Here is a 27,739-nt window from a genome sequence, read left to right on the forward strand (position 1 = left end):
CCAAAACTGTGTTTTTTTTTTTTATAGATCCAGAACCCACAAGCCTCCCTATCACTCTGGTCTCTCAAGGTATGAAGTGTAATAATTCAGTGTGATTCAAAACCCACAGCAGGAATCTGGCTTAGTTAGAAACTTTCTTTTTGTCATTTTCTTTTAACAGAAGCAGAATCCTCAAGCACTCCCTCCACTACGGTCTCTCAAGGTAAGTGCAGTTTGTGGAGTGCAGTTTGTGGAGTGCAGTTTGTGGAGTGAAGTTTGTTTCAAATGTTTAATTTAACGGTGAGTTTCTCATTAAGACTGAAATGTTGCCTCTCATTGCTAGCAGCACGCTCACAGTATCATTGAAACACATTTTGTTTTCAATTTTCTTGAAGATCTCAAAACTTCAAGCCCTCCTTCAACACCAGTCGCTAGAGGTATGGAGTGGAATCAGTTCAGTGTGATTCATAACCACAGCAGCAGTGTGGCCTTGTTATAAAGTGCTCAATTATTTTATTTATTGATTGATTTAAATATTTTATTTCTTATTGATTATTTTTTTATTATTATTTAATTATTGTATAATATATATATATTATATATATATATATAGCATATTATAACCCCTAAAAACTTTAATATATATATATATATATATATATATATATATATATATATATATATATATATATATATATATATATATATATATATATATATATATATATATTAAAGCAATTTGATTTCTCAGTATTTTATTTCCATTGGTAGATGGTATGAGGGAAAATAGATTGAGAGTGGGATTAAGGTTTAATTGGGGTTTTGGAGTGTGTGTTTAATTTTATATTAGCAATAATAACAAAACTACTGTCATTAAAATTGGATGTATTGATGGTGTGTATTTAGTTATTACAATTTTCTGTGTATTTTCATTTGATAATAATTCAAGTATATACAACTCTAAAAAAAATCATTAATTTATATTAAGGCTTTTGTGTGTGCGTTTTAATTTTATATTAAAGTGACTACAACAGATTATTACAACTTTTCAAAAATATATACAGCGTGATCACGAACAAAGTTGGCCACTTTCCCATTTTCATAGCAGCAAATGTATTGATTAGGATTTTATGAAGTCCAATTTGCAGGTTACTATGAAGTCCTATAGATGGCGCCAGAAAGCAGTAATGCAATGATTTGTAAAGTATTGATGCTGCAGAACTTTATAAACAAGAAACCAGGTTTGCATATCAGGCAGACAGGTGCAGACATACTGCAGATAGAGAACATTCTTATTTGCACAGGATCCTAAAGTCAAAGGAGTTTGACAGCTTTTGATCTGAACTTTTTTCATTTTCCTTTTACAGAAGCAGAATCCTCAAGCGCTCCTTCCACTCCGGTCTCTCAAGGTATGAAGTGTAATAATTCAGTGTGAACCCACAGCAGGAATCTGGCTTTGTTAGAAACTTTCTTTTTTGTCATTTTCTTTTAACAGAAGCAGAATCCTCAAGCCCCCCCTCTACTATGGTCTCCCAAGGTAAGTGCAGTTTGTGGAGTGCAGTGTGTGGAGTGCAGTGTGTGGAGTGCAGTTTGTGGAGTGCAGTTTGTGGAGTGCAGTTTGTGGAGTGCAGTTTATGGAATGCAGTTTGTAGAGTGCAGTTTTTTTTAGTAACTGTTTAATTTAACGGTGAGTTTCTCATTAAGACTGAAATGTTGCCTCTCATTGCCAGCAGCACGCTCACAGTATCATTGAAACACATTTTGTTTTTAATTTTCTTGAAGATCTCAAAACTTCAAGCCCTCCTTCAACACCAGTCGCTAGAGGTATGGAGTGGAATCAGTTTAGTGTGATTCATAACCACAGCAGCAGTGTGGCCTTGTTATAAAGTGCTCAATTATTTTATTTATTGATTGATTTAAATATTTTATTTCTTATTGATTATTTTTTTATTATTATTTAATTATTGTTTATAAACACACCAAATATATATATATATATATATATATATATATATATATATATATATATATATATATATATATATATATATATTAAAGCAATTTGATTTCTCAGTATTTTATTTCCATTGGTAGATGGTATGAGGGAAAATAGATTGAGAGTGGGATTACGGTTTAATTGGGGTTTTGGAGTGTGTGTTTTAATTTTATATTAAAGTGACTACAACAGATTATTACAACTTTTCAAAAATATATACAGCGTGATCACAAACAAAGTTGGCCACTTTCCCATTTTCATAGCAGCAAATGTATTGATTAGGATTTTATGAATGTCCAATTTGCAGGTTACTATGAAGTCCTATAGATGGCGCCAGAAAGCAATAATGCAATGATTTGTAAAGTATTGATGCTGCAGAACTTTATAAACAAGAAACCAGGTTTGCATATCAGGCAGACAGGTGCAGACATACTGCAGATAGAGAACATTCTTATTTGCACAGGATCCTAAAGTCAAAGGAGTTTGACAGCTTTTGATCTGAACTTTTTTCATTTTCCTTTTACAGAAGCAGAATCCTCAAGCGCTCCTTCCACTACGGTCTCTCAAGGTATGAAGTGTAATAATTCAGTGTGATTCAAAACCCACAGCAGGAATCTGGCTTTGTTAGAAACTTTCTTTTTTGTCATTTTCTTTTAACAGAAGCAGAATCCTCAAGCCCCCTCTCTACTATGGTCTCCCAAGGTAAGTGCAGTGTGTGGAGTGCAGTGTGTGGAGTGCAGTGTGTGGAGTGCAGTTTGTGGAGTGCAGTGTGTGGAGTGCAGTTTGTGGAGTGCAGTTTGTGGAGTGCAGTTTGTGGAGTGCAGTTTGTGGAGTGCAGTTTATGGAATGCAGTTTGTAGAGTGCAGTTTTTTTTAGTAACTGTTTAATTTAACGGTGAGTTTCTCATTAAGACTGAAATGTTGCCTCTCATTGCCAGCAGCACGCTCACAGTATCATTGAAACACATTTTGTTTTTAATTTTCTTGAAGATCTCAAAACTTCAAGCCCTCCTTCAACACCAGTCGCTAGAGGAATGGAGTGGAATCAGTTCAGTGTGATTCATAACCACAGCAGCAGTGTGGCCTTGTTATAAAGTGCTCAATTATTTTATTTATTGATTGATTTAAATATTTTATTTCTTATTGATTATTTTTTTATTATTATTTAATTATTGTTTATAAACACACCAAACTTATATATATATATATATATATATATATATAATATTATTTGCAATTTCTCAGTATTTTATTTCCATTGGTAGATGGTATGAGGGAAAATAGATTGAGAGTGGGATTACGGTTTAATTGGGGTTTTGGAGTGTGTGTTTTAATTTTATATTAAAGTGACTACAACAGATTATTACAACTTTTCAAAAATATATACAGCGTGATCACAAACAAAGTTGGCCACTTTCCCATTTTCATAGCAGCAAATGTATTGATTAGGATTTTATGAATGTCCAATTTGCAGGTTACTATGAAGTCCTATAGATGGCGCCAGAAAGCAGTAATGCAATGATTTGTAAAGTATTGATGCTGCAGAACTTTATAAACAAGAAACCAGGTTTGCATATCAGGCAGACAGGTGCAGACATACTGCAGATAGAGAACATTCTTATTTGCACAGGATCCTAAAGTCAAAGGAGTTTGACAGCTTTTGATCTGAACTTTTTTCATTTTCCTTTTACAGAAGCAGAATCCTCAAGCGCTCCTTCCACTACGGTCTCTCAAGGTATGAAGTGTAATAATTCAGTGTGATTCAAAACCCACAGCAGGAATCTGGCTTTGTTAGAAACTTTCTTTTTTGTCATTTTCTTTTAACAGAAGCAGAATCCTCAAGCCCCCCCTCTACTATGGTCTCCCAAGGTAAGTGCAAGTGCAGTTTGTGGAGTGCAGTGTGTGGAGTGCAGTGTGTGGAGTGCAGTTTGTGGAATGCAGTTTGTGGAGTGCAGTTTATGGAATGCAGTTTGTAGAGTGCAGTTTTTTTTAGTAACTGTTTAATTTAACGGTGAGTTTCTCATTAAGACTGAAATGTTGCCTCTCATTGCCAGCAGCACGCTCACAGTATCATTGAAACACATTTTGTTTTTAATTTTCTTGAAAAAATTGGATTGAAACACATGTGTGTTTTGAAAGTTCTTGCTTGAAGATCTTGTGGGTTCAGCCCTCCTGTAGACACCAGTGCGCTATCATGTTCATGGAGTGTAATTGTTCAGGTGATTCCTCGTCACATTCAATAATTATTTAAATTCTTATAAAGTTTACTGATTATTTTTTATTTATTGATTGATTTATTATTATATTTTCATATATTTTTTATTATTTTATTTAATAATTTATCAAGCCCTCCTTCAATATATATCATATATATAGATATATATTATATATATATATATATATATATATATATATATATTAAAGCAATTTGATTTCTCAGTATTTTATTTCCATTGGTAGATGGTATGAGGGAAAATAGATTGAGAGTGGGATTACGGTTTAATTGGGGTTTTGGAGTGTGTGTTTTAATTTTATATTAAAGTGACTACAACAGATTATTACAACTTTTCAAAAATATATACAGCGTGATCACGAACAAAGTTGGGCACTTTTCACATTTTCATAGCAGCAAATGTATTGATTAGGATTTTATGAAGTCCAATTTGCAGGTTACTATGAAGTCCTATAGATGGCGCCAGAAAGCAGTAATGCAATGATTTGTAAAGTATTGATGCTGCAGAACTTTATAAACAAGAAACCAGGTTTGCATATCAGGCAGACAGGTGCAGACATACTGCAGATAGAGAACATTCTTATTTGCACAGGATCCTAAAGTCAAAGGAGTTTGACAGCTTTTGATCTGAACTTTTTTCATTTTCCTTTTACAGAAGCAGAATCCTCAAGCGCTCCTTCCACTCCGGTCTCTCAAGGTATGAAGTGTAATAATTCAGTGTGATTCAGAACCCACAGCAGGAATCTGGCTTTGTTAGAAACTTTCTTTTTTGTCATTTTCTTTTTACACTAGCAGAATCCTCAAGCCCCCCCTCTACTATGGTCTCCCAAGTTAGTGCAGTTTGTGGAGTGCAGTGTGTGGAGTGCAGTGTGTGGAGTGCAGTGTGTGGAGTGCAGTGTGTGGAGTGCAGTTTGTGGAGTGCAGTGTGTGGAGTGCAGTTTGTGGAATGCAGTTTGTAGAGTGCAGTTTTTTTTAGTAACTGTTTAATTTAACGGTGAGTTTCTCATTAAGACTGAAATGTTGCCTCTCATTGCCAGCAGCACGCTCACAGTATCATTGAAACACATTTTGTTTTTAATTTTCTTGAAGATCTCAAAACTTCAAGCCCTCCTTCAACACCAGTCGCTAGAGGTATGGAGTGGAATCAGTTCAGTGTGATTCATAACCACAGCAGCAGTGTGGCCTTGTTATAAAGTGCTCAATTATTTTATTTATTGATTGATTTAAATATTTTATTTCTTATTGATTATTTTTTTATTATTATTTAATTATTGTTTATTTAAACACACCAAACTTATATATTGTATATTATATATATATATATATATATATATATATATACACACACACACACACACACACACACACACACACACACACACACACACACACAGTGCCTTGCAAAAGTATTCAGACCCCTGACCAATTCTGTCATGTTACTGAATTACAAATGGTACACTGAAATTTCATCAATTATTTAATTGTATTATTACTTATTTTATTTCTCTTACAGATCCAAATCCTTCACACTGTCTTTCTTTACACTTCTTATTGATTCATTATTTTATTGATTTAATTATTTTCTAACAGATCCAACCCCCTCTGAGCTGCTTTCTTCACCGGCCTCTAAAGGTATCAGTTCAGTTTGAATAAGAACCCATTGCAGGTTCAGGGTATTTTACTGTTGATCTCTGTTATAAACATTATAAACAATTGTAGGCACAATTGCCTGGAATTCATAACTATTTTAAATATAAGTTCATATCTATAATTAGGGGTGTTCCCAAACTCGTATTAGAATATGCATGAATAATGGTCTTCTTTATAATATTATTAATGGCCGAATAGTGTCTTTCATTTTTACAAATATTAGGCAGTATTCATTGCAAACAAAGTGTTTGAAATCAATGAGAATTGGTCTCTCATTGCAACCACTCCTCCCCCTGTGGTCTGTGGGCAGCCAGTCAGTGTGGGGAAGAAGAGTACAGAGTCAGTGCTTCAGTTCATTCGATTCAAGAGGGTTGTATAGGGAAAAGTAAAGAGGAATTGTGATTAATTTTGTTTCACTGTGTCAAGAAAAAGGACTTGTGTTGTCATAATTTAAATAAAATATTTTTTTGGACGGAGTAGGAATTTTAACATGTTTTTTTTTTTAAACGTTGTAAAAATATAGTTTAACATTTTGTAACCAGCTTAGCAAGACAATTGTCTCTGTGTATTGTGCATGGTTACAGCACTGGGCTCCAGTTAGGAACTGCACTGCAGGGTGTGTGAAAGACGCTGTGGTTTTGGGTTGGAATTTTAGAAAAGCGTTTATTCGATTTATCCATGTGGTATTTCTTTAGCTCGCAGTGCTGTATTTTCCACGCCACAATCACAATTATTTATATTCATTAAAAAAGGCAGCTTTTGTTTTTATTAAATTGTTTCGATTGCTATGTTTCACTTGCTCTCTGATTGTGAGATAAGACTATTGTAAATAACAAGTTAAACTAATAATTTCTTACTATATTCTAATATTGTAGTTATTTAGTGGTGTATAATAAATATTTTGATTGCATCTTTTGATACACACACACACACACACACACACACACACACACACACACACACACACACACACACACACACCATGCAATCAAACTGCTGTATTAAGCCCTATGATATTATATACATAGATATGATTATATATATATATCATATATATATATATATAGTTTTCTAATCAAAACTATGTATTATACAATTTTGCTTGCACACATGCAGAGATATTGGTTTGCACATGGGAACAATACATTTGTTAAAATGGTTGCACATAAAGACAACAGCTTTCAGGCCACGAGCCTTAAAAATATTGTGTATCTATTTTCATTATTGTTCAATTTATAATAGCACAAACGATTTAAAAAAAATCACCTTTCTGCATTATCTTTCTTTCATTACACGCTGTTGTTAGTGGTTATTATGGTTTGATTGTTTATAGTTATGGCTCTTCGTTTTCGGTTTTTATTTTTGATGACATAATGTCCCTTTAAGTTTGTTTTGAGCCTACCTAATGTCTTGATCTCAACTTTCTTTTTTTCTCTTTTTCTTTTAACAGAAGCAGAATCCTCAAGCCCCCCCTCCACTCCGGTCTCTCAAGGTAAGTGCAGTTTGTGGAGTGCAGTTTATTTTAACTGTTTCATTTAAGGGTGAGTTTCTCATTCAGACTGAATGCTGCATTGCCCTGGTGATCCAAACCCTTCACACAAACCTTCTGTACATTTTTTTTATACTTATTTATTGATTTAATTATTTAATGTTATTTTTTTATTCATTATTTTATTTTATTGATTTCATTACAGATCCAGCCTCCTCTGACTCGTCTTCTACAGCGGCATCTAAAGGTATGGAGTGGAATCAGTTTGAATAACAACCCATTGCAGGAATATGGCTTTCCTAGGAATTACTCTTGAAGCCTTTCTTTACTTTGCGATCCTGAACACTTAGACCCCTCTTCCACTGCGCTCTCATGGCATGTGCAGTTTGTAGAGCTGTATGAGTGTTGTGTGCAACTATTCAGCAACACTCGTCCCTCAACAATGCATCTGTAGACCCAAAAAGTCCTGAGCAGAACTGCTAACAGTAATCAGGGTTTATCTGTAGTTCACCGATAACCAAGCAAAACAAGCATTTCTGATCACCATATAAAACATTAAAGAAATGCTGATACATTGAAATTATTTATTTGGCTCCACATAGGCAACAGTAGCATGTGCTTATTATTGTATTACTCTTAATCGTACCACTATATTCCACAATGATACGGGATGAGAACAAGCACTGACAGAAGACAAGGTCCTGTTGTTGACTCAGACAAGGTCCTATTGTTTTATATTGTGTTTATATAATGTGTGTGAACTCTTCTGTTTGTCTGCACAGATAAGATGACAATCGGAAGGGTAAAATTTATTGCACCAAGAGGAATGAATCTTGAAGACCCCAAAGTGAGCGAAGCCATTTTAGAACAGGTGGGTGATGCTGCCTTTCAGAAATACAAACTGAGAATTCTCTGTGCACTGGACTTTGTGTCAAACTAATTAGCTGATCTCATTTTCATAAGACCATTGAAGGTATTGCCCAAATCGTTTGACTCTGCTTTGGCTATAGTAGATAGAGTGATAGCTATATAGGGTTAGGGTTAGGGTTAGGGTTAGATATATAGGTAGATATATTGATGTTGCATTCTTTCATGTGTTTCTTGTGGTTATTGTTTCAGATTTGGGAGCACCTCTCCAAGAAGTTTCCGACGGAAGTCGTTAACATGCACTGGAGAAGACAAGATGGAGAGATTTTCCACAAGGATGAGGAAGAGGAGGAGAAGTGCTCCGAGCCATGAGATACCATTGTCGGCATCGGTGTTCAGGGCATTTTACTATTGTTCTCTATTATAAACACACCAAACTTCTGACATTTTCTTTAAAAAAAAGGATTACATTTCGTAATATTTTACTTCCTTTGGTGGGAAAACAGATTCACGGTGGGAATAAGGTTTAATTGTGGCTTTTGCTTGTGTGTTTAACCGTTTATAACAGGGGTGTCCAAGCCTCAAACCAAAATCATATTATGGCCGAAACAGTAACATTGGACCAAAAAGCATTTTGACAGATTTATAAGATTTTCTATGAAGGCATAAAACCAAGATCAGCTAAAACTAAATGTAAACAATGATTTATTAACTGATTATTCCTCACACAATTGTTAATATAACCAACCCCAGCACAGCAATGAAAACCATGACTATGTGAGCAGCTTTTTAATGACAGCTAGTCTGCAGTGGCACCTTTCTTTTTTTTCTCTGTTTGATTCGTATGAGCGCTTTCTTGACAGAGAGGGCTTCTAGTTGTTGGTGTTTTCCGATGACTTTTCAAGACAGTTGTTAAAATGCTACGCTTTTCTTTGCAGTCCTTTTCTTCATTCTGCTTTGAAATCAGAGCGAAACAGTAGCATTCAAACGATTTAAAGCCTGATAAAGGACTGGATAAAAGTCGTCAGAAAACACCAAAAAACAGAAACCCAACAGAGATGAGGGCTATGACAAATGCACTGTGCTTATTTCAAACGTGATTAGTACCATTCAAAACATAATTTTCACTGTAGACTGGCAGGAGCACATTCACATTCTCTATCATGCGCCTATAAACCACTTTTTTTTTGTTAGTTTTTTTTTTAACAATATTGTACTAATCATACCATTTTGATGGACACCTAGTGGGTTTCCATCCTACCAACTAGGTTGGTATGTTGTCACGGCAGTACAGAGGAGCTGTACTGTACTTTAGATGTTGATCAGTCAGGACCGCACTGTGTTTTGATTTAACAAACTTCATAACTGAGAAGAGCGACTCATGCAGTTTTTTTGAGTTGAGGATACTTTGATCCTTGAAGTTGTTTCCAAAACTTAAATACAGGCTCTGATTTGTGCACCATTTTTTAGACCTTCATCATCCTGGTGTTCCAGTAGTCCCACTTCCACAGCCGATGTGTCTCTTACAATCATTTACCACATCAACCATGAAGGGATTTACAAGAAAAGCAAAGCATGGTTTCAACTTTTTCAAATCTTCACATCTGCCACAAAAATCTCCCAGCAGTCTGTGGTGGGCAAATTACAATGGTGCTACTGCTATGATTGTTTAGGGTTTCCATGCTCAGGTTTAAATGCTATTACGGGTTATAAGATTTAGGTGTAATATAATAATAATGTATTATTATTGGTAGTTGTTATTGTACATACTTCCTCTTTCTTGCTGCAGGGCAGGTGGCCCATATAAGGGATGGAAAGATACTGACTACTAGCTAGAAAGAGGAAGTTCTCTTTATTTAGCAACCGCAAGCTGCATCCGTGACAGTTCACAGAAACACCGACTTAGAATAAGTATAATTTTAGGGTGCTTGCAATTTAAATAAGTTGTTATTGTTGGTTATGATTGGTCTCATCTTAATCTTCCAAGTTGTTGCTATCCACGAATACTGAGTTAAGCTTCTGTGATTGGTTCACAATAACTGCAGGTTACAAGGTATATATTATGCTTACTGACTCTGCGAAGTCAAAGCATAGCTTGGTATTCCTAAACACCTGCTTGTGTTGAGTGTGCTCTTGAGTTTGCAAACTATTAAACTTGTTTACTCAATCTTGTTTGTTCTACTGAGTCTCTGTCTTACAGGAGTTTGAGGTGTAAACTTCCATGACAAGTCCTTGCAATTTGCTGCTGTATTCCTTGTGTCTCTGCTCTCCTACTTTCATTTTGTTGAAACTTTCCATATTCTTAAGGCAAGGAAAGTGGTTAAAGTCTCTCTATTTAACATCCCTTTGAAGAAGCTTCAGCTTGTTCTGGAAGCTAAAGAGAGTCTGAGTAAGGTCAGGAATGAGCTTATTCTGCCCCTGTAGTGCCAAGTTCAGACATTGCAGGTGCTGCATGACATGGGTGAGATACGTGAGGTCTTCAAGCCACTGTGGGTCCTTCAGTTGTGGATATGACTTTTTTCTTCAAGGAATGCCTTGATTGGTTCCAGATGTTGCTGATATCCACCTCAGCACGCACAATTTGGAAAGATTGTCAGGTTTATCTTCAAGATCAAGCTCTTCAATAAAATTTTTGAACAGTCTGTGAGTTTTCAAATTTGTGCAGATGAAATTAACAATTTTCAAGACTGCCTTCATAACATTTTCATCTTTGAAATATTTGCCCACAAGATGTTGATGCAATGAACAAGCAGAAAGTCAGGAAACCTGGGATCACTTTTCATGGGTCAGACGAGATTAATGTGTTTTCCTACCATTGCAGGCACACCATCGTTAGCAACACTGACAAGTTTGTCAAGGGATACACCAGAATTTTCCGATGCGCTGTCCAGTGCATTATTAATGTGGTACTGGAACAATTTTTAAAGTGGGGGTGCTGAAAGCCATTGAACAAAACTATAACCCCTGCATATGATGGAAGCCATGCAGAGCCAAGGGGGGGCTACCGCACCACCAGCACCCCTAGTTCCAGCGTCCTTGACTGCGGGTTGTTTCTTTTAAAGCTACCAAATCCAACATTTCTTCTTTTACGTCCATATCAGATGAAACATAGCGAACAAATATTGCTAGCTGAAGTTTGACTTGTAAGTCTGTGGACTTGTCAAGCACTAAGCTGAATGCCTGTGAATTGCACAAGTCATTTTTCATAATGGTTGCAACTTCAGCAGTGATCAGTGAGATGTGCCTTTCTGTTGTGTGACGTGAAGATGGAATTTGGCTTACTGGCTTTTGAAGCTTTTTATTATCGGGATTCAAAATTGCCACCACTTCTGCAATGTTCTTTTTTTATAATTTCTCCTTCAGAATAAGGATGATTGACACGAGCAATATTCCACACAACAGCAAACATCGCTTCAGTTGTTACATCAGCTTTTTTAATAAATGCCAATAGCAGCATCTGCTGGCTGCTGAGATGTGATTTTAAAGAGGTTACCTTTTTCTTCCTTAATTTGGATCCAGGAGGATATACAGATGAAAAACTATCGTGATTACTTTCAAAGTGGTGTTTCAGGTTGCTTCCCTTGAAGTGTGCAAGAGTTTTGTTGCAGAGAAGGCACACTTATCGTTGTACGAAACAGTAAATATAAAAAGAAAAATTTACCCTGGCCTTGAAAACCAAGATAAACATCCCAGAGCTTCAACTGAAAGTGAGCGCAATACGCAGACGTTGAGTGTAACAACAGTAAACATGAATGGACATAAGAAAGCAAACAATGTGTTTATTTTACTCCCTTTTTATTTCTCATGTTTATTATTCTTTCTTCTTTTGCACCAGTTTTATCAAGCCACAATATGTTACCTAGATTTACACCTAGTTTGGCCACACCTGGTATATAAGTAACTACAACGAGACTGTCATTAAAATCAGCTCTATTGACAGTGTGTTAGTTACTTCAATTTGCTGTGTATTTTCATATGATAATAATTTATATATATACACACTGAACAAAAATATAAACGCAACATGTAAAGTGTCGGTCCCATGTTTCATGAGCTGAAATAAAAGATCCCAGAAATTTTCCATATGCACAAAAAGCTTATTTCTCTCAAATTTTGTGCACAAATTTGTTTACATCCCTGTTAGTGAGCATTTCTCCTTTGCCAAGATAATCCATCCACCTGACAGGTGTGGCATATCAAGAAGCTTATTAAACAGCATGATCATTACACAGGTGCACCTTGTGCTGGGGACAATAAAAGGCCAATCTAAAATGTGCAGTTTTGGGTCCCACACACAATGCCACAGATGTCTCAAGTTTTGATGGAGTGTGCAATTGGCATGCTGACTGCAGGAATGTCCACCAGAGTTGTTGCCAGAGAATTGCATGTTCATTTCTCTACCATAAGCAACCTCCAACGTTGTTTAGAGAATTTAGCAGTACGTCCAAATGGCCTCACAACCGTAGACCACTTGTAACCACACCAGCCCGGACCTCCACATCCGGCTTCTTCACCTGCGGCATCGTCTGAGACCAGACACTGGGACAGCTGATGAAACTGTGGGTTTGCACAACCGAAGAATTTCTGCACAAACTGTCAGAAACCATCTCATCTGTGTGAGTTTGAAATCCGGAGGCCCATTGTCGTGCCATTCATCCGCCACCATCACCTCATGTTTCAGCATGATAATGCACGGCCCCATGTCGCAAGGATCTGTACACAATTCCTGGAAGCTGAAAATGTCCCAGTTCTTCCATGGCCTGTATACTCACCAGGCATGTCACCCATTGAGCATGTTTGGGATGCTCTGGATCGACGTGTACGACAGCGTGTTCCAGTTCCCGTCAATATCCAGCAACTTCGCACAGCCATTGAAGAGGAGTGGGACAACATTCCACAGGCCACAATCAACAGCCTGATCAACTCTATGCGAAGGAGGTGTGTCACGCTGCACGAGGCAAATGGTGGTCACACCAGATACTGACTGGTTTTCTGATCCATGCCCCTACCTTTTTTTTTTTTAAGGTATCTGTGACCAACAGATGCATATTTGTATTCCCAGTCATGTGAAATCCATAGATTAGGGCCTAATGAATTTATTTCAATTGACTGGTTTCCTTATATGAACTGTAACTCAGTAAAATCTTTGAAATTGTTGCATGTTGCATTTATATTTTTGTTCAGTGTATATATATATATATATATATATATATATATATATATATATATATATATATATATATATATATATATATATAAATATATGTTTTGCTGTGTGCAGGTGCAGGAGTGATGCAGTGATTAATGAAAAGTCCATAATATCAAAGGGAAAAATAAAAACAACAAAATGTTTTAAATTAATTACAAATACAAAATAGAAAATAATTGATTGCATAAGTATTCAACCCCTTGAGTCAAAATTTGGTAGAGGCATCTTTGGCAGCAATTACAGCAATGAGTCTATTTGGATAAGTCTCTACCAGCTTTGCACATCTGGACACTGCAATTATCGCCCATTCTTTGCAAATTTGCTCAAGCTCCATCAAGTTGGATGGGGACCTTTGGTGAACAGCAATTTTCAACTCTTTCCACATATTCTCAATTGGATTGAGGTCCGGGCTTTGACTGGGCCACTCCAGGACTTTACGGTAGGGATGGTGTTCTCAGATGATGTGTGGTGTTAGGCTTGAGCTCTATTTTGGTCTCATCAGACCATAGAATCTTCTTCCACTTGGTCTCAGAGTCTCCCACATGCCTTCTGGCAAACTCTAGTCGAGATTTTTTCAACAATGGCTTTCTTTTTGCCACTCTCCCATAAAGGCCAGTTTTGTGAAGCACCCGGGCTATTGTTGCCATATGCACAGTGTCTCCCAGCTCAGCCGTGGAAGACTGTAACTCCTTTAGAGTTGCTATAGGCCTCTTGATGGCCTCCCTGACTAGTGCCCTTCTCGCCTGGATACTCAGTTTTTGAGGATGGCCTGTTCTAGACAGATTCACAGTTGTGCCATATTCTCTCCATTTCTTAATAATGGACTTTACTGTGCTCCGGGGGATATTCAATGCCTTGGAAATGTTCTTATATCCTACCCCTGATTGGTGCTTTTGAAGAACCTTATTCCGGATTTGTTTTGAATGTTCCTTCGTCTTCATGATGTAATTTTTGTTACATACATTATATATAAATACATTTAATCCGCCCCACTACAGACTGAAAATGAACATGACTGGGGGACACTGCAGCCTTAAAACAAGAAGCTGTAACCAAGTCACTGCTCTTCTCAAGTAGCTCTACCCCTCTCCTATGGGTTATGATGTCACAAAGTTGTATTCCTGTAATTCATTGCAGTCTCCGTCTGTCTGACTCTCTTTGCCAAAGTGGTAGATGCTCCTGTTTCTCAAATCTTTATTTTGCCCATTTTGTCTTGTGACTGTTTTTATGATAAACTGTATGTAGAAAGTGACCCATTGATAGAGAGAAATCAAAGAAATCAGAGATTGAGACTAAAGCTTTATTGAAATAATGAATAAAAAATACACATTATGAACAGTGAGAAATGCCTAGTTTTTTATCCAGGGTATTATCTATTAATCCATACAAAGTAACCAGAACAAGTGTTTAGAAGGAACTGTGCTTTTTTAATGTTTTTCATTATAAACACAATATTGTATAACTCTTTAAATACATTATCATTTCAAGTGTTGTTCAACAGGTATGATTGTTATAAAACAAGATCTTCAGTTAATTTAGCTGAGTTTATAGATCATTCTTGATCAGTTTCCTATCATGTAACATCAGGTTAATACACAGCTGTGGATCTAAACACTGCTGTCTTTTCACTCTACATGCTGGTATTTCTTTTTAAATGCAGGCTGATTATAAAGACCACAGGGGGCGCCACCACTATTAAACTATGCTGCAGGACTGCTTCCATTGTGATAGGCAAGTCCAGTACTGGAGGGCCACTCATCCAGGCAGTGATTAAGGACATGGTTGGAACAAAGACCTGGACTGGAAGGGTCAATGTTACCGACCCCTTCATGAGGACAACTAGCCTCCCTTATCCAGACTCTGTTACAGCACCTGTTATTAACATCTGCAGAGGCTCAGATCAAGAGCTGTCAAACTCCTTTCAATTTAGGATCATGATCATGTCTATCTGCAGTATGTCTGATCCCTGTTTGTCTGATAAGCAAGCTTGTTTCTTGTTTTTACAAATTATTGCATTGTTTTCTGGTGCCCCTATAGTAACCTGCAAGTTGCCCATTCTTAATCAGTACATTTGCTTCTATGAAATGGGGAAAGTGTCCTGCGTAGGTTGTGATCACGCTGTATATATTTTTTAAAGGTTGAAATAAACAGTTCTAGTCACTTTAATATAAAATTAAAGCATACTCTTAATAGTCATCGCGTTGCACCACTAACTAACATAACATACATTGGGATTATTATAAAAACACACTCACCATCATCTAAATATAAAAAATGTTGCACCTGTGGATAAAATGAATATAAAACTAAAACACACCTAAAATACACACTATTAAATTTGTAAACCACTGTTTGGTGAAGTATACAAATTGTAATGTGAATTATATTGTAAACATATATAATATCTTTATACTATATATATATAATATATATATCTATATATATATATATATATATATATATATACTATATATATATCATTATGAAAATACACAGAAAATTGAAATACCTAAATAAACCTGATTTTAATATGGTTGCTAATATAAAATTAAACACACTCAAAACCCCTAATTAAACCTTATTCCTACTCTGAATCTATTTTCCCTTATACTATCCACCAATGGAAATAAAATATTAAGAAGAAATCAAATCGCTTTTTTTAGTCAAAATGTAAGAAGTTTGGTGTGTTTATAATAGAGATCAATAGTAAAATGCCCTGAACACCGATGCCGACAATGGTATCTCATGGCTCGGAGCACTCCTCTTCCTCATCCTTGTGGAAAATCTCTCCGTCTTGTCTTCTCCAGTGCATGTTAACGCTGTCCATCGGAAACTTCTTGGAGAGGTGCTCCCGAATCTGAAACAGCAACCACAAGAAACACATGAAAGAATGCAACATCAATATATCTACCTATATATCTATCACTCTCTACTGTAGCCAAAGCAGAGTCAAACGATTTGGGCCATGCCTTCAACGGTCTTATGAAAATGAGATCAGCTAATTAGTCTGACACAAAGTCCAGTGCACAGGGAATTCTCACTTTGGATTTCTGAAAGGGAATGTCACCCACCTGCTCTAAAATGGCTTCGCTCACTTTGGGGTCTTCAAGATTAATTCCTCTCGGTGCAATAAATTTGACCCTTCCAGTTGCCATGCCATCTGTGCAGACAAATAGAAGAGTTCACACACACACAGTATATAAACACAATATAAAACAATAGGACCTTTTCTAAGTCAAGTCTTAAAACATGCAGACAGTTCTCTCTTCTGTCAGTGCTTGTTTTATATGGTGATAGGAAATGCTTGTTTTGCTTTGTTATCGGTGAACTACAGATAAACCCTGATTACTTTCACCAGTTCTGCTCAGTCTTTTTCTCGATAGACTTTGTGGGTCAATATAGCTGCATTGCTGAGGGACGAGTGTTGCTGAATAGTTGCACACAACTCTCAAAACAGCTCTACAAACTGCACATGCCATGAGAGAGTGCAGCAGAAGAGGGGTCTAAGTGTTCAGGATCACAAAGTAAAGAAAGGCTTCATGAGTAATTCCTAGGAAAGCCATATTCCTGCAATGGGTTGTTATTCAAACTGATGCCACTCCATACTTTTAGAGGCCGCTGTAGTAGACGAGTCAGAGGAGGCTGGATCTGTAATGAAATCAATAAAATAAAATGATAAATAAGTGAAATAAAATAGAGTACTTTATAACAGCCACACGAATGACTCTTAACTGATTCCACTCCATACCTCGAGAGGCTGGTGAAGAAAGCAGGACAGAGGGGTTTGCATCTGTAATGAAATCAATACAATAAAATAATGAATAAAAAAGTAACATAAAATAATGCCATCAATAAATAAGTTAAAAAGGTGGGTGTGAATGGTTTGGATCTGTAAGAGAAATTTAAAATAAATATAAAATAATTGACTGCTTTATAACAGACACATTGCTGCTGTGGGTTATGAGTAGGCTTGCTACTATTCGATTTTTTTATTTTTTATTTTTTTTGCCAAATATTGACGCTTACTTTAGAAAGAATTTACTGTTTCTTTTTGATTTTTATTTTTCAATTCAAACAAAGAATGGGTGAAATCGACCTTTATGCTTTAAAAAACAGGCTTCTTATGCCATTGAAATACGTCTCATTTAGCAACTCCCCTTTATCGTATTCAACATGCAACAAAACCATGGTTACCAACATTCTAACTGAAATAACATTTGGTCACAGCTGAGAAATAAAGATAAAGATCCTACACAAATTAAAAAAAAATGTCTCAAATAAACAGTACAAAACGCAAAATATAAAAAAGTGTGTTACACAGACTTTTATATCATAAATTAACGAATAAAAATAATAAGCACAGAACCAAACATTAGATAGTTGAACAGAACTAACTTGCACTTATTATTCACAATCTGAGCTCTGCCTCGCCTGCTTCAGCACAGCTGGACTCAGAGTCACTACACGGCAAGGCAGACGGGCTCGCTTCGTCCTGCCGCGGACACTTCAGCCTTTGGCCAGGGTATTGCGCACAATATTCATGAAGTGTTTTTCTCTTGCACACCATTTTCAAATCAAACGAGTAACTGTCACCGTATACCTAAAGCAAAAGCTTACCTACACCTTAACCCGCTAATTTCAAACTAGGCGCTTTGAATGACAGGCGCTGTAGCTGGCAAATGAAAGTGCACAGTTGGTGCAGGTCTTGATGATTGACAGTCATTTAAAGAAATGAGAGCATTCTAGCAGTGCTTCAGTCAATGATAGTGATTATATGATATTATTATATAGGGTAAACCTTGCCATGGGCACAGGACAGCCTGTATAGGGATCCCGAAAGAGACACTGACTCAGGGTTAGAAACTCCTGCTCGCCCAAGTCAAATTAAATCTGATGAGGACTAGTTGATGTCTGTTTCTCAGTAGTCCTCTGAGCGAGTGCTTAAAACAAATGTACACATATACTCTCACATTCAGACTTGAGTTCCATCAGTGCAGCTACAATAACCAAGGAACTAGTGCAGATTATGTCATTAAAAAAATGCACAAAAGTCAATTTTCTAACGGGCTGTATCAGTGGTGAATAAGCACAAATAATGCTTAGAAAACAGTTACTCAGAACTGAAGCCTCCCTTCACCTCCTCTGTAATGCCAACCCCACATAATGACCTTTTTACATTCTCCCTCTGCGCGGGATTTGAATTTTATCGCTTGAATTTACTGAAACACGTTGCATCTTTTGAAGTGTAAAGTAATTTTACAAAAATGTGGAGATTTATACTGGGTTACGACCCTTACTAAAGATGTCATTAGCAAAGGGGGCCGGTTGTACTAACGAGGTCAAACAATAGGCCACGTTTTACTAAAAGTTTTAAAAATAATAAACAAACAATTACCATAGTGAACATTATCATAGGATGTTGCTTAAAACATAATAAACAGCATATTCATAATCAAGTTCTTATCTATAAATAGTAAGGTTTAGATTATTTTTCTGGGGAAGGGGGGGTTATGGGAAAGGTAGATTTCCCATAACCTTTGTTATATATGTAACATAACCTTAAATTTCCTTTGGCTCCACTCCGAGCGGTGGGATATAGAATTATTCTTGGTGGTAAATCTTCCGCCTGACTTGTGAGGGAGCTAAATAACAGGAACAGAATGCCCTGGACTGGATGGCCTGGGCAATTCATTCCCAGGGTTAGGTGAAAGTCGGCCATCCAGAAAGAGGGCGAAGCTACAGTACACCAAGTCATCGACCTGGAAGGGAAGCTATGTGGCAACCGCAGATTGGAGGAAAAACAGTTGTGTTTGACCCTTTATATTGTCATCTTATCTGTGCAGATAAACAGAAGAATTCACACACACACATTATATAAACACAATATAAAACAATAGGACCTTGTCTAAGTCAAGTCTTAAAACATGCAGACAGTTCTCTCTTCTGTCAGTGCTTGTTCTCATCCCGTATCATTGTGGAATATAGTGGTACGATTAAGAGTAATACAATAATAAGCACATGCTACTGTTGCCTATGTGGAGCCAAATAAATAATTTCAATGTATCAGCATTTCTTTCACATTTTATATGGTGATCAGAAATGTCTATTTTGCTTGGTTATTGGTGAACTACAGATAAACCCTGATTATTGAGTGTTGCTGAATAGTTGCACATGACTCTCATACAGCTCTACAAACTGCATGTACCATGAGAGAGCATAGTGGAAGAGGGGTCTAAGTGTTCAGGATCGCAAAGTAAAGAAAGGCTTCAAGAGTAATTCCTAGGAAAGCCATATTCCTGCAATGGGTTGCTATTCAAACTGATTCCACTCCATACCTTTAGATGCCGCTGTAGAAGACGAGTCAGAGGAGGCTGGATCTGTAATGAAATCAATAAAATAAAATGATAAATAAGTGAAATAAAATAGAGTACTTTATAACAGCCACACGAATGACTCTTAACTGATTCCACTCCATACCTCGAGAGGCTGGTGAAAAAAGCAGGACAGAGGGGTTTGCATCTGTAATGAAATCAATACAATAAAATAATGAATAAAAAAGTAACATAAAATAATGCCATCAATAAATACATTTTAAAAAAGTGTGTGGAAGGTGTGTGTGAAGGGTTCGGCTCTGTAAGATAAATAAAATAATTATAAATAAAATAATTGAGTACTTTATAACAAAGACACATTGCTGCTGTCGGTTATGAATCACACTGAACTTATTCAATTCCGTACCTTTAGATGCTGCTGTAGAAAGCAGGTTAGAGGGGTTTGCATCTGTAATGAAATCAATAAAATAATGAATAAAAAAGTAACAAAATAATGACATCAATAAATAAATTTAAAAAAAAAAAGTGTGCAGAAGGTGTGTGTGAAGGATTTGGATCTGCAAGAGAAATATAATAATAATAAATAAAATAATTGCTTTATAACAGACACATTATTCAATTTTTTTTTTAGTTTTTTTTTTACCAAATCGACGATTAATACTCACGCTTATTTTAGAACGAATTTATCAGGTTTTTTTATTGGACAGACTCTTAATAGCATACATTTACGAGTACATGTAATAAGCACAGAACAAAACATTAGATAGTTGAACAGAACTAACTTTCACTTATTATTCACAATCTGAGCTCTCCCTCGCCTGCTTCAGCACAGCCGGACTCAGAGTCACTGGAAGGCAAGGCATATTTCAGCCGTTGGCCAGGGTATTGCGCACAATATTCATGAAGTGCTTTTCTCTTGCACCCCATTTTCAAATCAAACGAGTAACTGTCACAGTATACCTAAAGCAAAAGCTTACCTACACCTTAACCCGCTAATTTCAAACTAGGCGCTTTGAATGACAGGCGCTGTAGCTGGCAAATGAAAGTGCACAGTAGGTGCAGGTCTTGATGATTGACAGTCATTTAAAGAAATGAGAGCATTCTAGCACTGCTTCAGTCAATGAGATCTGTCAGGACAGGGTGAAGCTACAATACTGACGGACCACTGAGATGACTGCCAGCGACACCCAGCCATTCAGAGCAGAACGAAGACAGGACAGAGAGCAAATATAAAAACTACACAAACTAGAGAGCAATTCTGAATGATTATGTTTCTTAAGAAAAAAAATAGTGATTGGTTTTATCAACATTTATTGTATATACATTTATTTCAGTCAAACTCATATTTTTTTGGAATTCGAAATATACAGAAAAGTAGCAAGCCTAGTTATAAATCACTCTGAACTGATTCCACTCCATACCTCTAGCGACTGGTGTTGAAGGACAAGATAGAAAAAAATGTGTTTCAGCAGAACTGTGAGTATGCTGCTGCCTCGCCAGGGCATTGCTGACAACATGATGCAACATTTTAGTCTGAATGAGAAACTCACCATTAAATTAAACAGTTAAAACAAACTGCACTCTATAAACTTGCCCTTGTCAAGCCAAGTGAAAACATTGAGCATAGAAATAATAACATGTATGTGTTAAAGAGGGGTGTCTCTAAACAAGTCCAGGTGACTCTCGCTAAAAAAAAAAATGCCATCGTTTTCAAAAGAGAAAGCTTTGAACAGGAAATGAAGCAGACTTTACATTATAGAGATAGGAGAAAAGTCACCACCGTGACGTGGGGACAGAAGAAAAGGGAGACTTTGACTTTGTGCAATATTCCTGCTTTGAAAATTCCCCCTACACATTTCACCAGCATGCAGCCACTCCTTCCCTTCCATCAGCAATGCAAGCTGCTAGACGCGTGCACTGTTAATACTCATCGATTGTTCCCCCAATTGACAGCCTGTCCGGTGACAGTGATTTCACGCTCTATCCAACTTGTAATATTCTGAGTTGTACTCGAAACTTTTTGAGTCGTAGTCATAAACTTTGTCATTTGTACCCGTAGCTTTTCTTGACTTAATATTTTTGATTTGCACTTGTAAATTTTTGATTTGTACCTGTAATTACAAGTACAAATTCTTTTTGTCCTGGACCTGGGTTAGGACTGTATGAATTCTGTAGAATGCCCTTCGGGGTGACTGGAGGACCAGGATCGTTCCAGCGCTTAATGAACACTATAGTAGGTGACTAGGACAGTGTGATGGCTTACTAAGATGATGTTTTAGTCTTTTCAAAAGAAAAGAAATACGACAGTTCCTATATTGCATCTTACTACCATCTCTATATGCCAGAATTCAGCACGGTGACAAAACCACTAAACCAGTTGCTGGAAAAACGAGCTACCTTCTTGTGGGATGCACACCATGAGCAGTCATTTAAAGCACTTAAACATTAGTACTAGTGCTGCAGTCCAGGCTTTTCCAGACCCAGACAAGGAGCTTCAGCTTTTCATCGATGCCAGAGGCACCGGCCTGGGGACCATGCTGGAACAAAGCAACAAAGTTATTGCATACAAAAGCAGAACCTTAACCAAAACTATGGCACAATCCAAAAGGAATGTTTGGCGTTGGTATATGTCATGAAGGAGTTTCAAAACCATTTCCTTGGCCCACACTTTACCTTATTTACAAACCACCAGCCTTTGCAATAGCTACAGTCACAAAACGAAGGAATGTTATGCCGGTAGTCTGTGGCAACTCAAGAGTTTGACTTCATCAAGTACAAAAAAGGGTGTGAAAACTAAAAAAAATAAAAAATAAATGCTGACACACTGTCCAGACCTGTCTGCAAGAAGACAGTATTGCAGAGATCATGTTGGAATCAGAAATTACATGTGAGCAGTTGCAATCACTCCAGAAGGAGGACCCAGTTCTCCACAAGGTCACTCAAGCTGTTAAACATGGCAAGAAACCTATAGATTGTAAGCAGTTTCTCTTGAGCCAATATGCCCAATTATGGCTGCAGCTTAGGATCATTGATGGCATGTTACTGTCCACACCCAGGGGCCTCGCTGTCACTGTCGTGCTCATTAATAGAATAAGGTCACAACACCTGTGCAAGAATTTCAGTGGAGAACCTGATCAAGAATGGCAGCCATGGGAACCTCCATGGCTTGAGCTCTTCAGGGACTGTCGGAGTTCCAGGATCATGCAGAGCAAAATCAGAACCCCCAGCCAAACGAGGGCAGACCATACAGAGAAGCAAAGCTCCCCTAATGATTCCAAGACTTTTGCGTGGACATCTAGAATTGACTTTAAAAAAGGGGGAGACGAATGTGGTGTCACTAAACAGTACTTGTATACAATTAACCCATGCATCGCTGGGGGGAGCAGTTGTACCGGTTCAGTTCAGAGAGAGAGAGAGTTTTTGAACACAGGCAAAAGCTTTTCGCTGACATGTGGATTAAAGTTGGTTGGTTATTTAATAAACAAGTTGTGAGTTATTTGAAAGCAATTTTGAAACAATCTGTGTGAAGCTTTCATTTCTGTTGAATGTAGATACAAATGATGTATGCAACACCTCCACAGAAGTGGTGTAGTTTATACTGAAAATAAAAACACTTTCCTCAAAAAGCAAGGAAATTCATTGCAAAAAACCCCCAAAAACACACCTGTTAATGCAAGTTAGGGTTTAACTCATCACCACGAAAGCAAGGAAATGTGGCCTTATGGTTTTTAACCCAAACTCGCCATTCCCACCCCCAAAGGAACCAGACAACGCAAGCCACCGCAGAGCTGTCATCAAGTAACACATAGAGCATGCAACTCTTTCCAGGTGTCACAAGAGACATCCATCATCATGGTCCACAATGGATGGTGAACGACATCCAGATAATATTCTTTTCCCCTTCTGGCAGGAATGTCTATAAGCTTGCTCCTACTGCCCACAAGGGTGGTATCCTCCTTGACATGCCTGTGATGTCAGATCTTACATGCTGAAAGCAAAAATCCGTGTGGCATATGGGTGGGGAGGTCGGTGGGTTGATGTGCATCATATACCCCTCCTAGAAGTATGGTTACATGTGAGTAACCCTCATTTCTAGGGACGTGGATAAGGTACACTATCCACACTTATGATAGACTCTTAGCAGTTTTCTGTGTGGAGGGGTAAAGGCCCCCCCCCCCCCCCCTTTTAGGAAAAAGAGACAGAAAGACTGCAAGAAAAGCACCCCAGCGTAACTCAAGATCGATATGGTAATGTGAGTGTGAGTACAAATGGATTTTCCAGACAGTGATTTACGTGTAACAATTAAAATTTTATTTAATATTACACGAAAAAAAAGAAAAATAATAAAGAAGGATGTGAGGGAGGGAGTGCGGGAGTAATAAAAAATAAAGGAACGGAAGCCTCTTAGTCCTCTTCGCGTTCTGCTTAAATCCAGAAATAAAACAAAAAGGAATAAAAACAGAAAAGAACCAAGTTAGTAAGGCCTCCGTTCATGACACAGTCCAAACTCCCAAGTACTTCACTCCAGCCTTTTTTCCCCGCCTCTATTCCTTAGGACCAACCCCGAACACAGTAGCACGTTCCCTTTAGTATGCAAACCCCGCCCCGGCAGTCAGTGGATCACCAATCCCAAACTGACAGGTATCCTTAATTTCACTTGACTCCAGTGGCTGGAATTTACATACTCGTACTTCCGCCCCTCACCAAGGTGCCGCCCCTCAAAAAGATGACTTTTGTCATGGTCACAAGACCTTGGTAAGGGAAATCCCGAGTTGGTTTGATGCCTTCTACTGTTGGGAGGCTGAATTGCAGACCGAAACCCCTTTGACTCATCACAGTGAGGTACAGGTGTGTGCTGACTTCCAGGTAGCAGCCCTGCAGATTTGTGGATAGGGATGTCCCTGGAAGAAGCCACTGAGACAACAGTATATCTGGTAGAAAGAGCCTAAAGCCCCATCGCAGGCTCCCGACCAGCCAACCAATATGGTTATTTGAATGCTTTGAAATGCTAGAAAACGGTAATTGTGCATTGAGACATGTCAATTACTTTCATACTTGCATAGATATCAACAGGGCATGCAAATATAGTTCTATTCTTGTAAAGTTGATCCGGTTCTGCAGCCTGTAGTGGGTGTGTATGTGTTGAAGTGTACATGTATATCCATGGCTATCCAAAGACCTGCATGTTCTATGACTTACCTGATGGCAGTGTGCGGTTGCTTGTGTCATCTGGTTCTTTGGGCTGCTTGTGTGGGGGTGGGAATGGCGAGCTAGGGTTAAAAACCCTAACGCCACGTTCCCTTGCTTTTTGCAATATAAATATATTAAAATACTCCTAAAATTGAAACAACTAAATACACACCCTCAATACACCTGATTTTAATGGCAGTAGTTTCATTGTAGTTGCTAATATAAAATTAAACACACACTCAAAAGCCCTAATTAAACTCCCACTCTATTTTTTAAGCTATGAATCTAAGCTTTGGGATCTATAAGAAAATTGAAATAAAATTCAATGAACCTGTATGCTGCTGCCCCATCAGGGCAATGTTGACAATGAGACGTGGCATTTCAGTGTTGATGAGAAATTCATTGCTAAGTTAAACAGTAAATACAAACTACACTCTATAAACTGCACTTACCTTGAGTGACTAGAGCAGAGGTGGGGCTTGTGGGTTCTGCAGCCAATTCTGTAATAAAAACACAAACAACGATTTTGTATGTCCTGTTTCGAGTGTATTGTTTAAATGTATTTTAATGAAACTCTGTCTGTGCTGCTGTCTCGACCAGGGCAGTGCTCACAATGACATGTTGTCTCAGTCATCCTAAATAGTTCAATGTTTTAAAATAAATACACAATAGGAATGTATTTTTCAACGCTTTTCTCTCCTGTGTGTAACAATAAGGGGTAGCTGCTCCTTGTTCACAGCCCGTTTACACGAGCCACTTTTAAGCTGACTTTTTTTTTTATAGTGTAAACGCAGCCGGCCAGGTCCAGCTGTCCTAAAAGTGTCCTGCTCCAGAGGGGGCTCTGAGACGGCTGAAGCAAGCACAGACAGCAGCAACAGGAAGTTGTGGTTGTGAATCAGACAGCAGAACCAAAAGTATTTGTGACAGAACACTGGGAGAGACAGAGGCAGAAGATTCCAAAATACAAAAAGACTTTAAATGAGAGAAGACATTTAATAATTCATGTGGGATAAATGTGAAACAAGCCTGGCACGAAATGTTTGGTTTCTGGGGTACCTCTATCTAGAATTGAATAAGTCAGTACAGTAAAATCTCTGTGAAAGGTTTCATTCACTGGGCGAATACAGTCTTTTGTTTAAAAGTAATGTGCTTTTAGACCTGCATATAGCGCTTGTTTATTATATGCGTCATGGCACTACCAATTATACAATTAGAAAAATAAATCTGCAAACTTGTGGAAGTTTAAACAATTTAAATGTACAGGCTTTATTTTTCAAGGTGTATAGTATCGTAATGCATTGTTAGTATAACAAGCACGAGTTCTGGGAGTAGAATGGACACAATTGAAAATCACAGAGGTTTCTGGTTCATCAGATCTCTAGGCTACAACCTGCCCTGCTCTGGGGGTCAGACAGCTACTGTAGAACCAAATGACCAGCCTCTGAGTCCCTGCTAACAGACAGGCAAAAACACTGAGCTCAACAGGAAGTCTTACCGTCATAGCAGAAGAAGGGGAGGGTCCCGGCGCATGGCACATCAGCCCATTCACCTCTGGAAAAAATCAAACCATCCCTTACACTTATAATCACACAGTTCTCAACACCAAACACATTGTTTGGTTCCCCACTTTTCCAGCTGGTGTAGACGACAGCATCACTGTTAGACCACTTCAAGTTCTGTGTTTGATCACGATACAGCCCGATCCAGACAAAATCACTGGGAGATAATCCTGAAAGAGTTAAGAGTTGTTTTGCTTCATCTTGGCTGCGCACAGTGACCAGGTCTGTGTGTTGCGCTCTACAGTAGGTCTGTGCTAGAGACCAACTCAGTGTGATTGGCACAAACACATTTTTTCTGATCTGACTGGAAGCAGGCCCACATAGTCCTAAAAAAAAAAAAAAAAGACATTATTAAGAAAGGTGCTAGCTAGTGAATACCCTCCCAGACCATCTCATTCTCAGAACTGACCTGTCTTCATTTCACACAGGGGCTCAGGAAGAGGTGTGTTTAAAACTAAATCAACCGGGGCTGGAGGGAATAAGCAGCGGGGGGGGGGGGGGGGGTTACTTTAGGTCAACCAGCCCAGAATTAGGGCTCTTTAATCCCCACACAGCATTGTGGATTACTCTCATGCAGTCTAATCCAGTCTCTACAATTCTGTCATTCTGTAGAATTCAACATCATGTTGCGTAAATACAGACATGTCAATATGTTATGGGACCATAAAATCCATGTTTACATAATGGAAAATGTATAATACTAGAGTTACAGGTATAACTGACATTACTTCAACTGTAGCTCTTTTCAAACAGTTTGTCATTTATATTTGTATTATATTTTGGCTGCATTATTAGATTTTACAGTGTCTGTAAACAAGCACATTGCATAATCTGGCACTGTTTCCCAGTCCTCAGCGATGCCAGATTAGATAGGTTTTGCTGTACTATACTGTGCTGCACCACACTACACCTTTCTGAGAGGAAATGTGTCAAATATCAACGCAAATAGTGATAAAAACAGAATAAAGGAAACCCACCTGCAAGCAGAAGGATGAGCAACCCCCTCTCCCCCATCACAGCAGACTCTGCGTTAGAAAGAGAAGACTTTCTATTAATCATCTTAATATAAGGCTCCAGTTACTCAAAACACATGTATACAATATGCTGTGTATTCATGCAATCTGAAACAAAAACACATTGGAAATGTGAAAAAAAATCAAAAGTGCCTAGCCATGTAAAGTGGAGATATCAAAAACACAAGCTAATGACTGATGACTGAGCATATAAGAGTATCGG

The 27,739-nt window shown here is 37.7% G+C and overlaps 1 protein-coding gene and 2 long non-coding RNA genes across 3 annotated transcripts; 2 read left to right on the top strand and 1 right to left on the bottom strand.

Annotated features, from left to right (window-relative positions):
* Positions 1 to 371: 371 nt before the first annotated feature.
* LOC121298757 lies at positions 372 to 3,006 on the top strand. Its single transcript, XR_005947315.1, has 7 exons — positions 372 to 416; positions 1,347 to 1,388; positions 1,475 to 1,516; positions 1,762 to 1,803; positions 2,502 to 2,543; positions 2,636 to 2,677; positions 2,965 to 3,006. It is a non-coding gene; the product is annotated as an uncharacterized LOC121298757 (long non-coding RNA).
* A 2,287-nt stretch (positions 3,007 to 5,293) lies between these two features.
* Positions 5,294 to 7,349, top strand: LOC121298763. The gene is made up of 3 exons (XR_005947321.1): positions 5,294 to 5,338; positions 5,798 to 5,839; positions 7,308 to 7,349. It is a non-coding gene; the product is annotated as an uncharacterized LOC121298763 (long non-coding RNA).
* An 8,816-nt stretch (positions 7,350 to 16,165) lies between these two features.
* On the bottom strand, positions 16,166 to 27,562 carry LOC121298612 (putative C-type lectin domain family 20 member A). The gene is made up of 10 exons (XM_041225737.1): positions 27,481 to 27,562; positions 26,440 to 26,829; positions 25,397 to 25,444; positions 20,161 to 20,202; positions 19,900 to 19,941; positions 19,758 to 19,799; positions 17,171 to 17,212; positions 17,029 to 17,070; positions 16,464 to 16,582; positions 16,166 to 16,279 (listed from the first exon to the last, which is right to left on the bottom strand). Exons 1-10 carry the CDS (start codon positions 27,560 to 27,562, stop codon positions 16,166 to 16,168), a joined length of 963 nt encoding a protein of 320 aa, XP_041081671.1.
* Positions 27,563 to 27,739: the final 177 nt, after the last annotated feature.

This window comes from Polyodon spathula, chromosome 24, assembly GCF_017654505.1.
Source record: "Polyodon spathula isolate WHYD16114869_AA chromosome 24, ASM1765450v1, whole genome shotgun sequence".
Classification (NCBI taxonomy): domain Eukaryota; kingdom Metazoa; phylum Chordata; class Actinopteri; order Acipenseriformes; family Polyodontidae; genus Polyodon; species Polyodon spathula.

Excerpts from the sequence above, each read along its gene's own strand:
- LOC121298612 (XM_041225737.1), bottom strand. The coding sequence starts at position 27,562 with ATGATTAATAGAAAGTCTTCTCTTTCTAACGCAGAGTCTGCTGTGATG. Across the intron at positions 16,583-17,028 it reads TACTACAGCGGCCTCTAAAA|ATGGCATGGCAACTGGAAGG; the intron begins GTATGGAGTGGC and ends TTGTCTGCACAG. Across the intron at positions 16,280-16,463 it reads TTCCCTTTCAGAAATCCAAA|ATTCGGGAGCACCTCTCCAA; the intron begins GTGAGAATTCCC and ends TTGCTGTTTCAG.